Source organism: Parus major, chromosome 5 (assembly GCF_001522545.3).
Source record: "Parus major isolate Abel chromosome 5, Parus_major1.1, whole genome shotgun sequence".
NCBI lineage: Eukaryota > Metazoa > Chordata > Aves > Passeriformes > Paridae > Parus > Parus major.
The window spans coordinates 35,266,121-35,281,585 of record NC_031774.1 but is presented as its reverse complement, the minus strand read 5'-3'; the positions used below and the strand labels follow the sequence as shown (position 1 = coordinate 35,281,585).

At 37.9% G+C, this 15,465-nt stretch overlaps 1 protein-coding gene across 7 annotated transcripts in view; it reads left to right on the top strand.

Annotated features, from left to right (window-relative positions):
* The first annotated feature begins 695 nt into the window (after window positions 1-695).
* Window positions 696-15,465, top strand: part of HEATR5A (HEAT repeat containing 5A) — a 65,138-nt gene continuing 50,368 nt past the window's right edge. For 5 of the 7 annotated variants that reach the window (XM_015629818.2, XM_015629820.2, XM_015629817.2 and 2 more), the window contains exons 1-4: window positions 1,062-1,167; window positions 10,172-10,255; window positions 11,621-11,882; window positions 12,877-13,088. In XM_015629818.2, coding sequence (XP_015485304.1) covers window positions 11,757-11,882; window positions 12,877-13,088 — 338 coding nt within the window. In that variant the 5' untranslated portion in view covers window positions 1,062-1,167; window positions 10,172-10,255; window positions 11,621-11,756. Of the gene's footprint in view, window positions 715-1,061; window positions 1,168-10,171; window positions 10,256-11,620; window positions 11,883-12,876; window positions 13,089-15,465 lie in introns of those variants that run through there. The other 2 variants (XM_015629814.3, XM_015629819.2) reach the window with 2 other exon arrangements.

Here is a 15,465-nt window from a genome sequence, read left to right as displayed (position 1 = left end):
GGGCATTGTGCTTAGTGCTGTGGCTTAGATGACATTGTGGTGATCATTCAAAGGCTGGACTCAATCTTACAGGTCTTTTCCAGTCTTAATGATTCCAAGATTCTGTTTGCAGAAGTTAAAAGAAGATAGTCCCAGAAAACACAGGCTTATGGAGAGAATTCTGGGTCCTGGATTCCAAACATCGCTAGGGATCAGCTGGAAAACTACAATAAGATTATTGTTTGTTTATTTTAAAACTAAATAAATACTTTCATCTTATTAAGAGAGAACTTAAACTGATCACAGAACACATTAAAGAAAATACCTCCAATAGATATTTTCTCATGACCAGTGAGATCGCTAATGAAAATTTGGAAGGGTGGAAGTAATTCCCAGAGACAAAGCAACGTCCTCCAGTTAGTCCACCTGTGTAGTAGGAGAAACGAGGTAAAATTCCTGGAGGAGTTTCAGCCAACCTTGTCTGTAAGACGCAGAATTACTCCTTGACTTGGGATTCCATATCGATTTGGGATCACAGCCTGCACAGATGAAACCAGGGAGTAACAACTTTTGCAAACGTTTGGTTTGACAAACGCTTATTATAAAGGGCGTGTTCCTGTTACTGTCCTGTTAGTACTGTGCAGCGCCCAGGGGCCCTCCCAGGGAAGCACGGACGTGGATGCCTAAGGGGTGGAGTGGTAATCAGAAGCCATGGCAGACGCTGATCACAGCCAGGTACAAATCCCAGCAGTGCCAGCTGACCTACCTCCCCAAAGCATCACCAAGAGGGACCTTTTGTTGCTGTTTTTGGTGGGGCAGCGCTGAGCGCGAGCCCCCGGCTGAGCCCCCCTAGCGCAGAGCCGCTCATCGTCGCGGAGGCTGCGGAGCCTCGGAGCGCCCCCGGGGCGGTGACTCCGTCCCCTCCGGCACCGCCACACCTCGCCCCGGGCTGCGCGCTCCCCGGGCCGCTCCCGCCCGCCTCGGGCGCTCGATGGCTCCGGGCCCGATTGCACAGTCCTGAGCACCGGAGTCGCCCTCATACTCCTCCTCCCGCCTTTCCTCCCCCCTCCCCGCCGGCGGGCGGCGGCAGCTCGGGCGCAGGACCCGCCGCGCCCCCGCGCCGGAGGAGGGCGGGCGGGCTGACGGGGCCGAGCCCGCAGAGCGGCGCGGGAGCGCGGCGGCCGGCAGGTACCGCGGGCTGAGGGAGGCCAGGGGCAGCAGGGGCTCTGTGAAGCGGCAGCAGGGCCGAGCGGAGCTGGGAGTCCTGCGGGGCTGTGCTTGCCCGAGGCCTGCGCCCGAAAAGTGCTGGATCACCCCCGGAGCCGGCAGGCGGCTCGGTGGGTGACACACACACAGCCAGCTCTAAAGCCGGCGGCCGGGCGGCTCCCGGGCTCCTGCAGCCCTTGCCGTGCCGTGCCGTGGTGTCCCGTTCCGCGGGGCAGCTCTCGGCCCCGTGAGGGAGGGCACGGGCGGCAGGCCGGGAGCCGCCCGGGTGGGACGGGAGCGGCGGCCGAGCCCCCCGGCCCGGGCTGGGCGGCAGTCCGTGTTCGCCTGGTGCCGGGCGAGACGGATCCCGAGGCTGCCGGCAGGCGTTCGGCTTTGGCTTGCACCGAGGTTCCATCATTTGGGGGTCCGGTTTTATATTTTCTTATAAACCTTGGTAATTAAGAATATTTGGGGAGGGGTAGCAATATTGGACATTCTGATATCTGGAAATGTTATAGTAAGCTTTTGAATTCCTGGTTGTGTGGATAGGACGATGACTGAGTTTACACCATATGACTGGTAAAAACCTTGCACAGGGACGTAAAACGTGTAAAGTTGCATTAGTGTTGACATATTTTAATGTGGGAAAGAGTAATAGGTTTTGTAAGTTTAGAGTAAAGTTTATTGAGATATGGGTGGAAGGATGATAGAAGATGAGAAAGGCAGATAAAAGTTGAGTCCACTTCTTTGTTTCTGCAAGTGAAATTTGATATCTTTTGAATTTTGGATTCATTAATTGTAATGTTTCTTTCTTTGTGGTGCTTGATTTAGTAGGATTAGGTGTTTGCAGTTGTGACCATGAACTGTACATGTATTTTAGTCTCACATGCCAGAGATATTTTCCCTGTCTTCAGAAATAGTCAAGCTATATTGTATGCTTTAGTGTTTTGCTACAGGATAGGTAATAGTCTCAATTCACATATGAAATAACTGTTGAGATGTAGAAGATAGATCACTTCTGGTTGTGTGATGAATAGAGCTTGGGTTTCTGTTCCTGATGGTTTGACACAATGAAGAGGATGTAGGGGGGAGGAAACCAGTTTACTGTTACACTAAGTCTAGCCAAACATTGAAAACTTGTGCTTGATTATTGAACATAGGATTGCTTTTGTACTGAGTAAAATATCTGACTTACTGACTAGTTCATGATGTTGCATGCCTACACTTCAAAAACTTAATTAATCAGTGCAGGGTGATCTTCTGTTTTAAGATTCAGAACACCCTAATGAGGCAGGAGATTAGAAACACCTTCTCACAAAAACATTTTCAGATTGCAGGATGTTTGTTCTATTCAGCTTTTACCTGTGTGGCTTTTACTGGGTTCAGGTAGCAGAACCTTTAAAAAGACATGCAGTATATCTCTATCTACATTGCAGACCAAAATGGCTTGAAACCTCTAGGCAGTTACATTTTTTGAGCTGTTTTGGAGTTTTCTTTGGGAAGCAGCCACATAAAATAGCTAGAGAATGAACCATTGCAGTGAGGTATGTCAGTAGTTTGTGCCCAGATAGTGATGTCTGATCTGCCAAACAAGTCTCCTGCAGAGTTTGCATCTGTGAGGGCTTCTGCTTCTGCTAAATTTCTGTGTCGGTGTTTCAGCGCAGTTGAAGTCTAATCATAGTAAAAGCTATAGTGATTTTCAGAAAAAATATGTATCTTTTTCTGGATTTCAGTATATATTCAACAACATTTCCCTGTGGCTTAATTTTATGTTAAGCCAGACTGGATTCAGCATTTACCTTAACAGAAAATTGGTAGCCGAAATCAACCCGCTTTTTGGATAATCCATGTAAATATATGCATATATATGTGTATGGATATCCATTTCCATATACGTATGTATCACCTACTCTCTAAGTAGGTAAATTTAAGTCAATTTAACATTTTAACAGATAATTTAATTTCCTGAAACTTTTGTCATTGTGACAAAAGAAAAACAAACAACAAAATAAACAACAAACCCCACCCTGTCAGCATACTTAGTTTGGAATATTTTGTCTATATTAGATAAGCAGTGTCATCTACAACATTCTCAGGACTAAAGCTATGTTCAGACATATATTGAAATTGTTATGTATTATTGTTAGTAGGTGGATGTTTATACTTCTGTGGTTTTCATGCACTTGCCTTGCTTCAAAAGACCAGGTTTCAAATCTGCAAAGAAATAAACCCAAAGTGTTCTATGCATTTTTATTCAGACTGGAGCTAGTTACTGCTTTTTGAAATTTACTTAGTCCAGTTTTGGGGAAAAAGAAAATGTTTGAAACTCACTTTGTCAGTATCAGATATGATATTGGTTTTCTGACTATTAGAAGGTTGGTTAATTATTTATATGCAGTTTGCCTGGTTGACTGTAAACAAAATAAGGTTCTGAGATCCCTATAGTGGAACCAAATTTATCTTTTGACTGAAACTTTAAGAAATTTACCTAAATAATATTCAAGAGGTGTGAGGACAGAGTGTGCCAGTAGTGCCCGCTGTGGAGCCCAGGAAATGGCTGTTTATATTTATCTGTAACTGAATATTGCTGTTTCTTGGTTTCCTGGAATAATTCTCATGTGGAGATAAAAATTAAAGTGATAATAAGAAACATTAAAGCAAAGTGTATGGACTTTTTAACACAATGAATGAATGAGTGTCTTCCAATTTATTTTTTTTTTTAATATTTAATATTTTGCATTGCTAAAATAGCTATTGCACTTTCAGGCACTTTGTTCAGGGTATTTTTTTTCTCTAATTATGTCAAGCTTTGTCCTCAAAACTTCACAGAAATCATTCAGCATTCCTAGAAGACATTGTCTTGTTGTTTCTTTCACACTTCAGCAAATTTATATTGTGTGGTAGTTCTTTTCAATGTCACTGTTATGTGTGAGGATTGTGGGTGGTCACATTCTTTGAGTGAATATTCTTAAAACCAGGAAGCCCAGTGCAAAAATTCTGATAGATTTCACATGGGTCTTTGTTGCCTTTAAGCTTTATTGCACTTTCAGATATAGGGTAATTCCTCCAAAACTTGAACATCAATAACATTTGATAAGCATTTCGGTAGGAAAACCAGTCATTTGGAACTGTTCCTGTGGGAGTAAACAAGTACTTTGTGCAAGCATCATTGTTCACAAAACGTCAAAATATAAGCCCTTTGTTTTGCAACACAAATGGAAGTAGCTTAGAAGTTAACAAGAATTTTGTTTGGGCTGCATGATATTTGTTTTTTAGTAGAGCCTGAAACACTGTGGGAACACGGCAAGACCTACATATGTGGAGCATGCAATATATGAAGATGTACTTGGATTTAACAAGTCCCTGCATAAATGCTACCAAATTTTCAGTGAGAGAATAGACACATAGCATTTCTGTGGCAATCTTCAGATGTGGCAGTCTTCATCCAGAGCACTAATAAGAGGAAAGACTGAAAGAAAAGTGTCTTGTTTCAACATCTATGATTTCAGAGTTGTGTTTCTAAGCAGAGTAATTGCATACAAAAATATGATGTAAGTGGAAGTTGTCCTATTCTGAAATCTTCAGCAGTAATTAGAGGAAGTGGTTCTGCAATCATCTGTTATTTTTTGTTACTCATAGTCAGACAGATTCTTCATTGCTTTTTGCAGTTTGGGATAAGCATGTGATGCAAATGTGTACATGTTTTTATTTTAAAAGGAAGATTTGTGAGGGAAGCTGAATCCCACTGTAGCATAGAATATACAATAAAGCGTATGAGTACTCATGAGAGTACTAACTATAATAACCATGAGACTTATTTTCTGTGTTTTTGACATGCTAATGCACTCAAAATTTGATATTAAGAGTTATAGTTCTGCTTGATTTAAAAGTCTCAAAATTTTGGACCTTCTCCTCTGTGGCCTGGTTTTCTTTCCCATATGCTCTGAGTTGTGGTCTTGTGGTGACTTTCTCATGTGTCTTGTTCTTGCAAACTGCTGTCAAGTGTTCCTGTTGGTCCCATCTTCTGTGTGCTTGGCTTCATAGTTCTCTAGTGCTGACCAGTGTAACATAACACTGCAAAATACCTGCATTTTTTTATGGCTCTCTATTAATTTTGGATGAAAAGCACTTGTCAGTTTGAGGCCAAGGGTAATTTGGCTCAAATTGATGAGACCAATCAGTGACAAATTCAGGTATGTGTGTGTATGCATTGAAGGACTGGGCTCTGGTTTCATACGTTGTTCTTAAACCTCTTCATGAAGTATTTAATCAGTCAAACAAACCAGTGTTTCTGCTAAATAAACAGTTCTCAGGAGAGTTAAATTTCTCTTTGTCTCTTCTGCCCCTCTCTTCTTCTTGTCTTGGTGCTGAAATGTCCTACATTTGCTCGTATGTTTCTTTGAAAATACATACCAGAAAGCAGTAAAAGGGCACATGAAATTCCCAGCTTTTTTATTTTTCGGTTGAACGAAAGGCCCAGAGTGATAAGCACTACTGAACATAAAATATGTACAGAGGGGTCAGTGTTATGTTGGGACCAGCAGTTAACTGCTCTTGCTTCGTGTACCTCTGTGGAGCAAAAATTTAAAGCTTGTGTATATAGAAAAAAGGTATAAGTTGCCTGACTGATGGGGATCCTGCCACAAAAAGATGTGGAAGTACTGATTCATTTGCACTGATGCTTCTATTTAGCTTTGCCTTCTCTAACTGAGGATTTTGAGGCAGACTTTGCTTCTGTGAGTTAGTTGGTGATAGTTTGTAGAAGTCAGTAAGCAAACAAAAGCTGCTCTGTCTTTCCAGTAATTATAAACATATTTATGTGTCGAATATTTCCATTCTGATATATTTCCAGTGTCTAAACTGCAAACTCATTTAAGCTGAAATTTTAGTTCTTTTTTATTCCTTATGCAATTGCTGAGATTCTGTAATTGTTATTTATTTAAATCAGATTATTTCTGTGTGTGCTATAAATTTCCTGGGCAGTCATCTCTCCCATTGGAAGTTGCTGGAATTTGAACCTGCACTTTTTGCCTTCTCCAGACCTGAGGGCCTCTTTATTTTTGTCTGCTAGCATAAACAGTTTCGTGTAACTGTTGGATTTTGGTCTATGTTTCATTCATTAGTACTAGTTTTGTATTTGGCTGTATTTGGCTGGTGCTTTAAGGTTTTTCCTCCCAGCTGGTAAAGACCATCATACTCAGTTTCTCTTGTCAGAAGCAAGTCCAGGGGAGCTGGGCAGGAGTTTTGTTTATGTTTGGAAGGCACTAAACAGGTACGTGCAGGGGTGTAGCGAAGGTTGGAGCATCGATGTGTGTCCACGCAGTCAGCTCAGATGCACTGCTAATGATCATCCCATTAAACTTTTAAACAGTGCTGCAGGAGTAACATTGATCTCAGCTGTTAATGGCTGGAATTAAATGTGTCAGGCTGGAAGGCTTTCTCTTAAACGAATTGGTTCACTTGTTAGGCAGATGATAATAAATCTTGCTTTCTGAAGAAAAGAGTGTGGATTTGAAGTCAGTTAAAATACAACAGTGGTGCAGTGAGGGTCATCTTGAAGCTAGCAAATGTGCTTCAGCTCTGTTTGTCAGCAGTGGGATGGTTATGGCATTGATTGTGTAGCCCAATGGCAGCTGTTATGAAAACACTGGTTGTTATTATTACTAGTCATTTTTCATCTTAATCATTACTATTATTCATTATTCTTTTTTTACTGTTACTCATTACTGTCAATGAGTAACAGCAGTTACTTAGAGGAATAATATGCAGTTGTGTCTCTACTAGATTAGTCATTGGTACAAAATTGAACCCAGATTTATTGCAGAATTATGCTAATACTTTTGAAATTAGAAAAATATAAATAATTGTTATTAAGGTAAGTGGCACTTTATTTTCTTCACTACAAAGTAGGTGTAAAGAACTTAGACCTTCATTTAGATTGTGCGTTAGATCCTCACCTGAGCATCATGCTCAGAGAACTGAGGTTGATCAGATTTCTGTTTGAGCAGCACTTGTTTGTGGCAAAGAGAGGCAAACTCCTGGAAAAGAGATTAAATGTGAAAAGTTTTAAAAGCAAGTGAATTTATAAGTATGAACTTGGTCTGCGTGGTAGTTTCCATTACTTGTGCCGATCTTCATTAAAATAATGAGCCCTAATTCTAAGGCTGAGTTTTTAGTGAGGGATCAGTTAGGAGTCTGCTTTATTGCAGATTACTTTTTTTTGGTACTCATTTTTATGCATAAGCAAAATATGCCAAGAGTTGGAAGGAAGAAGAGGAGTGAAAGTCATTAAATTGCCATTATTGCTCATAGTTTTTTTATTGGTGATGTTGTAATTTTTGACTTAGACTTCCATGTGAAAGATAATACAGCAGTCTATTGTCTGCTTCCCTCATCTTTTAAAGCCTGAGGAGATTACCTAGCTTGGAATGAGCTTGATCCACATAACAGATCTATTTAGGTTTTTTACTCTGTTATAACTTTATCATGGGTGGTCTATTATTCTCATATTTGAAAGACAATTGCTAAACACAGCTACTCAGATCAGTCTTACCCTGGATAAGTCACCTTTTAAATTAAGACTACAGATCCCTTTTTTCTCAATGTGGTTTGTCAGAAACTTCAAAAATACGATTGCTGTTGCCCTTTAATGCTTGATGCACCCTGTATTCCTTTCAATTTACAGGGTGGCATTCCATCTAGTGCTTGCTCCAAGAGCTTTTCTGAGCTCTTTTCTGACCAGTCTTAAACAATACTGCTTGTCAAATTGGCAGTTGATAAGTCCAAAAACATTTTTTAAGTAGTAAGTAGGAACAACTTCTGCCTTGGTCAGTAAACATTGGTGCCAGTTTTGTGGCATAGTGTAAATTTTAAATAAACTTAGCACACAGGAAGAAAAAGGAGGGTTTTTTGATTGCTCTGTTCTTGTAATACTGATGGGAAAGTAGTTCTTGTAATTGCTTCAGTTACCTAAAGACAAAACCAGAAGAATGGTGCATCATGTTAGTTGGCAAATGAAGATTTCATCAGGCATGTATGTCTTTTAATTTTGGCTGATGGCATAGTATACATCTCAATTAAATTTCGCAATTCTTCCCCAGATTTCTTTTTCATATTGAGAAGCATAAAAATTATAACACCAGGAGAAAAGCACTATCAAATAATTCAGCATTTCTAAACGTGGGTCTCTTGTAAATAGAGGTGCATCTTTACATGCTTGGGTTGTACTTGCATTGGTTTACTAGTGCTGATGATGGCCAAGGAGCTCCAGCTGCTGAGAGAACATCCACTCTTTCCTGGTGCTTGACCAGCCCAGAGAGTGGCTGTGCCACACCTCCAGTTAGAGCAGAGTCTCACCCATGTCTGCACAGTGTGGCTTTGGGTTTGATGGTTTCTTCTGCACTTAGAAATTGCCTATAAACATCTTTTATACATAACAAGGACATATTTATTGTTATAAAATGCAGCTAGTCCCCAAGTTCTGTGCTTGCATTCAGCTTTGCACTGCGAGCACTGTGCCTTTTGCTCTGTTCTCTGCAAAACCAGCATGCTGCAGGAGAACTTGATGCCCTACATTCTTGCCTTGCTTCTCCCAAGTTTGTATGCATGTGCCCTTCTTTTATCACTACTTTTGAAACTTCATAAGTATCCCTGGTGTGCAGGCTTACAGCTTATTGAAGGGAACCTCGATAAGAGTTTGGAATGAGTTTTTTGTATAGGGTAGGGAGGATGCTGCTTTCTGTACAGGTTTGTGAAATTGAAGTTTGCTTGTTGATCAGCAGTGGAAAGAGCAGGTCTGGGATCTTTTTAATTTTTTTCTTCTTTTCTGCATGGACAGTTCTATTTCTACAAAACTAATTCTTGCATAATAAGCAGTCAGCCTTTGTAATTTAGTTCTAATAGTCTTTTCTTTGAGAAGAAGTGTTTCTGACCATGTTAGCAGGCGTTGATTATAAACATCAGCAACTACAGTAGGACATTTTTTCTTTCTTTAATTTAGGCTAAAAACAAATAAATAAATTTATATTGGTTTTGCAAATGTGTGTTTATACAATTAAAGTGTTTCATTTAGAAACAAGTTACAATAATAACTTGAGATGGTGTTGCTTAGGACTTTGTCCAGTCAAGTGTTTGAAACCCCTGAGGGTGCAGGTTCTGCAATTCTCAACATCAGTCCCAGTGGCTGATAATCCTTACAGTGGAAATATTTTTTGTTTCTTTATCAAGAGGGAAGCTTCCTTGTTTTAATTATGAAGTAAAGAATTTGTCTTCATCCTCTTGGTAACAATCCCTTTTGAAGGGAAGGTTACCTTGAACCTGTTCTTCAGGAGGCTGAACAGGCAAAAAAAAGTTGGATTACTCTGATATCTACATGTACTTTTTATTTGTTTTCAACATCAGTCTTTTGAAGAGTGATTGAAAAATGAATGCCTTTAAAATAACATGCAACCTGTATTTCATGTCCTACCAGAATAAGTTCAAGTTGAATGAGTTTTGAAAGGAAATGTTTTTGCCCATGAATTCTAATATTAAAACTATATCTGGAGGCTAGGAGAATGGACTGATAATCCTCGTGTCTTGTGTTGGTAGTGTTGTACATTAATTTTTCAGAACAGTTGAATCACCTTTGCCAGTTCTGCTTGTTGTTGGATAATCTTTCTAGAAAATTATTATGGTTATGATGCTGTTCGAACTTACTTTTTACTGGTTTAGAATTAAACTGAGTTAACAAAACAGAAATGAGAAAGATGATTTCAGTAGTTAAATGAACCCAGTTGTATGGTGAATATGGTAGATCTGCCAAATTTAAATGTAGCATAAAAAGAGCTAATAATATTCATGGAGGTCCAGTCTTTTTTGGGTGAGCTATTACTTAATAAACATTGTTGGTATTGCAAGACTTCAGAATTCTTGTTTTCTGTTGAAACACTTGTATCTTATGTGCTTTCATTCCTAACATTGACCTTTGTATTAATTATTTTCCTAGAAAATTGAATTCTTAACATCCTTTATCCAAAAGCCTGGAGCAGCAGAGAGACAGTTTTTACAATGAGGAGAAATTATCTGCTAGGTAAGTTAAGTGCCAATGTCTGGCAACAAACTGTGATCTTTTCAGTTAGAGAAAACAACTGTGAGTTGTAATCCTGAGATGGGTATGTAAATTGGATAAGTCACTGTGGTAGGTGGTTTAGAGATGGTAGACATTAGAACAGGCCTTGGGTGAGGGGCAAAAAAGAGCATTTGTGACCTATACATGTAATTTTCATGCTGAGCAGTGATGAAACTCTACACTTAATCCTACTTTTTTTACGCAGCACATTATGTTACGTGTGTTTAGATCTTCTTGTTGTTTTCTAGTGTGATGCTTTGTCAAGCTGCTTGGTATTTCATGTAGATTTGAAGTGACAGTTCATCATAATAACTTATATGTGGCTAATTTTTTTTGTGAGTAAATTTTACATGAAAATGTGTAGAAAGTGGTAAAGGTAACCTTCTGCTCTGTGTTTGAGGACAACCTAAGTACTGAATTATTTACCAAGGCTTTATATTTCACATCTACTATTTGAGGGATCATTTTACACTGTAATATTGTTACTGCATAAGAAAATTGTGTTCAGCAGTCTTGGTGACCTCTGAAAAGGATAACTTGCATGGGAGTTTAAAATATGGTTGACAATTTACCAGAATCTCCCTGACTGTTTTTATTTGTGAAACCTACAGAATATTCTATTCTTTATTTTGAAGCTATATGGCATTTAGATATTGGGGGAAAGATATAATTAGAAGTATTTTCCATCTTGGTTTGCTTATCTACAATGTGGAAATTCCCAAAATAGTCAGAGAAACATAAGTAAAACATAACTTCTTTTGAACTTTGTGTTTTGAAACAATTTTTTTCAGGTTTGGGTTGTTTGGTTTTTTTTTCCAAAAGAGATCATTAGAGATTTGCTCAGCAATGAAATTCGGGGGGCTTTTTATGCCTTGCTTGGCACTGGGAATTCCTGAAGTGTTTGAATTATCTGTCAGCATTTATATTTGTGACTATAATTAACAGGAGTTTGTTATTTGTTGGTTGCAGCTTTTGCTGCACTTTGTTCTTGATAACAAAATCATTATGTTGAAGGTCAGTTGGTCCTTACTTTCAGGTAAATGATTAAGGACTAGAAAACCTCACTTCTTGCAAAACAAGGTGAAGGAAAATCAGTCCTGATATATTTGGAAGTATATTTAACTTCAGCTGCCATATTATATCAATATCATTATCTCATTTTCAAAAACTTTTAGTATTACTAAGAACATCTAAATAAAACTGCTATAATTTCCTCTTTATATTAGGCTTTCCTTTGAAATTTTCTTTTTAGTAAGTCAAGCATGAATATTATATATGATATGATTGTTGACTTTTTATTAACTTTTTTTTCTTCTTTCTGTTTAGATGTCCAAACTTCTGATTTGCCAGATACTAATGAAGAAGAAAACTGATTAATATAGTTTCAGTAGTTTGTTGGATTTTTTTTATTATTTTTTTTTTCATTCTGCACTGTTGGGAGATTTGAGGAAAATTTCAAGGAATGGAGTTAGCTCACAGTTTACTACTTAATGAAGAAGCGTATAACCAGCTTGGTGAATTTCCAAAAGCAGAGTTCATTTTTGAATGGTTACAGTTTCTGGAAAAACTTTTACCAGTGACTAGCAGAGTAAGTGTAACGAGACTTGAGAAGAAAAGCCTGTCTTTCTGTTATTTTGTGTAAAATCAAAGAGCAGTATGTAATGTTATTTGCCTCATGTCTTGTATGTACAAGGAGTAAAAGTATATTCAGTGTTAGCAGCAGGTTTCTAAATGTTCTAAGTTCTTGGTCACAGCCCTTCTAGTGACAGAGCCACTTGTCCAATGAAAGGAATTTTAATTATTTTTTAACTCCTATTATTACTGCAAGATTTTGCAGCCCCATTATGAAGAATGTCAGTAATGCTTCCATCTAGTGTTGCACAATTATTTAATGCTTCTCTACCAAGCAGGAATGTAACATCTTTCTCTTTGTTGTTTTTATAAAATTTTCCTAGTCAAATGATAGAAGACTCTCCAGTCAACTCTCCAATTGTTTGCTTCACTGTTTGGTATATATTAACTAGGTTATGTAGACATGTTTTGAGCTATTTAAGTGTTATTTGTGATGAAAATACGTAAATGAAAAATGGTGCCAGGTTATTTTTTTATAAGGGTATTAAAAAAAATTATATAAGACTGGATAATTGTTTTAAGGGAAGTTCTTTCTTTTCTAATGCTCAAGTTGAAACTCAGCTTCTTCCTCAAAGTTCTTCTTTGCTACTAAATTTACTATATATCTATGAATTCTTTTATTTTAATGCAGACATTAAAAAAGAAAGAAAAGGCAGCTGTGTTTGAGAAAGGTTTAAGTATAGACATGCCAAAGGGAAAATACACTTGAAATGCTACTAGCAATGATTGTGCTCTGAAAAAACAGTTGGGTTTTTTTAAGAAGACTAAAACAGTCAGATCCTTGAAAAGTCTTTTCATTAAGTATAAAAATGCAATAAAATGTTCATTTGTAGCTCAGAATGTCATTGTAAGAATAGTAATAATGAAAAGTAAAGATAGTTACAGATGATTAATGTAAATTAACTTTTAAATTTAACTGACCTTTAACTGGTTACTGATTTTATTTCCAGGCTGATATAAGGGAAAACCAGAAGAAACTGGTTGAACAATTGACTTCTTTATTAAACAATTCACCAGGACCTCCTACCAGACGGCTTCTTGCCAAGAATTTAGCTGTACTTTATAGCACTGGAGACACTTTTTCTGTTTACCAAACAATTGACAAATGCAATGAACTCATTCGGAGTAAAGATGACTCACCAAGTTATCTGCCTACAAAACTGTAAGTGTGTTTTTAGCCTCAAGCTTCAAATCCTGTAATAACGACACAGGTTTAAATGGTGAGATGCATCTGAGTTCACTGCCACAAAATACTTAATAAAACAAAGATTGCGCTGGTAATCCATGTTGTATATGTGCATTGGGAACCAAAAGAGTAGAAGACGCTCCAGCCAGACAATTGAAAATCAGGCCAGGGAGAATACCAACAATGGATAACAGAGTTAAGAGAAAGCCTTGTTCAAAAACAAGGAAAAGGTAATAATAGTGCTGAGAAGAGCAGTAAAACAGACAAGTAAAACTCCAGGTATAAAAGACAGTTGCCGAGTACATTCCTTAACTCAGCTGGGAAATTGGATATAGTAAAATACACCTGAAATATTTGTAACTAAATACCGAAGACCTAGGCAGCAGAGCAGTGAAACATGAACTGTTACTTCAGAATGTGAAGCCAAATCTTTATGTGCAGAGATGATATGAATAATCTTCATTCATGAAATTATGCACAATTCTCATTATAGTGAAGCAAATTAAAGGTAAAGGTAGTAAAGATGAGATAGTAAAATATCCATGTGCATTAACAATACGGTCTTGAAAGCAGAGCAGGATGTCTCTTCCTCCTTTACTTCACATGCTAAATCTGTTTCTGGCAACACAAGAAAAGATGCCTGAAAACAGATTTTGCGAGGAGTCAGTTGTCTTTTCTAATACTTTTTTTTTTTCCCCTCCTTGTTCCAGTTGAACTGCACAAGTTGAACACTCTTGTGCAGTCTTTTTACTTAAGAATAAATTTGCTGTAAAGGGTCAGTAAAAGTAAATTACTGCTATACTACATTCGTAACAATGATATGCGTTAACATTAGAGTTGAGGTGTAGTATGGGACAGAGTTCTGCAGGGCTTCCTGCTTCAGCTCTGATGTGCCACACTGGAGGAAGTGGGATGATGTCAGCACAGCAAGGAGGGTTGGGGGAGGCTGTTGGCAGTAAAGCAGAAATGGGAGATAACCAAAGCCAGAATGCAGGGTAGCAGCTGGGGGAGAGAAAGAGAGGTTACAGAATGTTCCTGGGTATGTAAACAGTGGTAAGGAGAGGAAAAAAGAGGTAGAGAAAAAGGTAATTGTGAAATATCATTTTCTTCAATAAAGTTTTGGTAAAGGGATTTCTGGTAGAACTGACATGAATACAATAGACTACAGAAAATAATTGGAACTACAGAACTGTGTGTTGAGTAAAATCTTTCATCCTAGGCTGCAAATATATGAAATACTTGGTGTTCAGTGTAGAAAAGCTGCTTGTTTTGTTTTGTTTTGATCTTGATTAAAATGTTGTCTTTGCCATCTGTCCATATTTAGCATGCATGTTCATGTTGTCTCGTAGCAACACTTCATCATCAGTGTTCACAATATGTTGATACACCTGGGAATTCCTTTAAATACAGATTCCAGTGAATTGGTCCCTTATCTCATAGATTATCACTTTTCTTCTTTCATATAGGTGGAAGATGAAAATGCTTTAGGCAAGCATTTTAAACACAACCTTAGTTAGGTGCTCATCTGCTGCTAAAACTCAGTGTGATGTGAATGCTCTATCAAATCAGTTAAAGAGGTCATGCAGCTTCAGTGCAGCTTATTGCTTTATTAAGGAGAGTACCTGTGACCATCAGATGCTCAATTTAGAAGGGAAATTGGAAAATTGTCATTTTATGCCAAGGCACATAATGAAAAAAATGTAAATCCAAATCGTTGATGTGTACTGAGTTGGATAAAAGCAGTAACAAAACCAGGATTTTTGATGAGAGTAATGTTGTGGTATGATAATAAATAAAGGATACTAGGTTTTTATTACTGTGCATTTAGGGAATTACTGTAAATATTAAATGTATTTTTTAAATTAAGAATATATTCAGTGTGAGAATTTAAAATTAAATATGTGGAACTTGTATTCATTTGGGGAATAAGCAAAATGTTGTTCTGTGGAAGGGGATGCTGAGCCATGTCTGCATACTTAAGTAGGTCTGGAAAAGATCTGAAAGCTGATTAAGCATATAATTCTTTTTCTCCTTGCATTCAAGAAATTAATTGGTTTAGTTATAGATCTGTCAATACAAAACCAAAGTGTTTTCATTAACTAATTATTCAAAGGAAAATGTTCTTTTATTAGCCACCTCTTTCTTTATTTCTTTTTTTTTCCCCTAAAAAATTTTGGCTAATTTAAATATTAGCATTTTTTTGCCTTTGCTAAAGGAAAGGCCAATGAGCACACAGAGTCCAGTTATCAGATATTTCACCTGAATATTAAATTCAGAATCTGTCTGCAGTGAAAAGTACATGGGTTTATAGTCTTGTTTCCTTCAAGGTATTTCCTGTATTGTGATACATAAA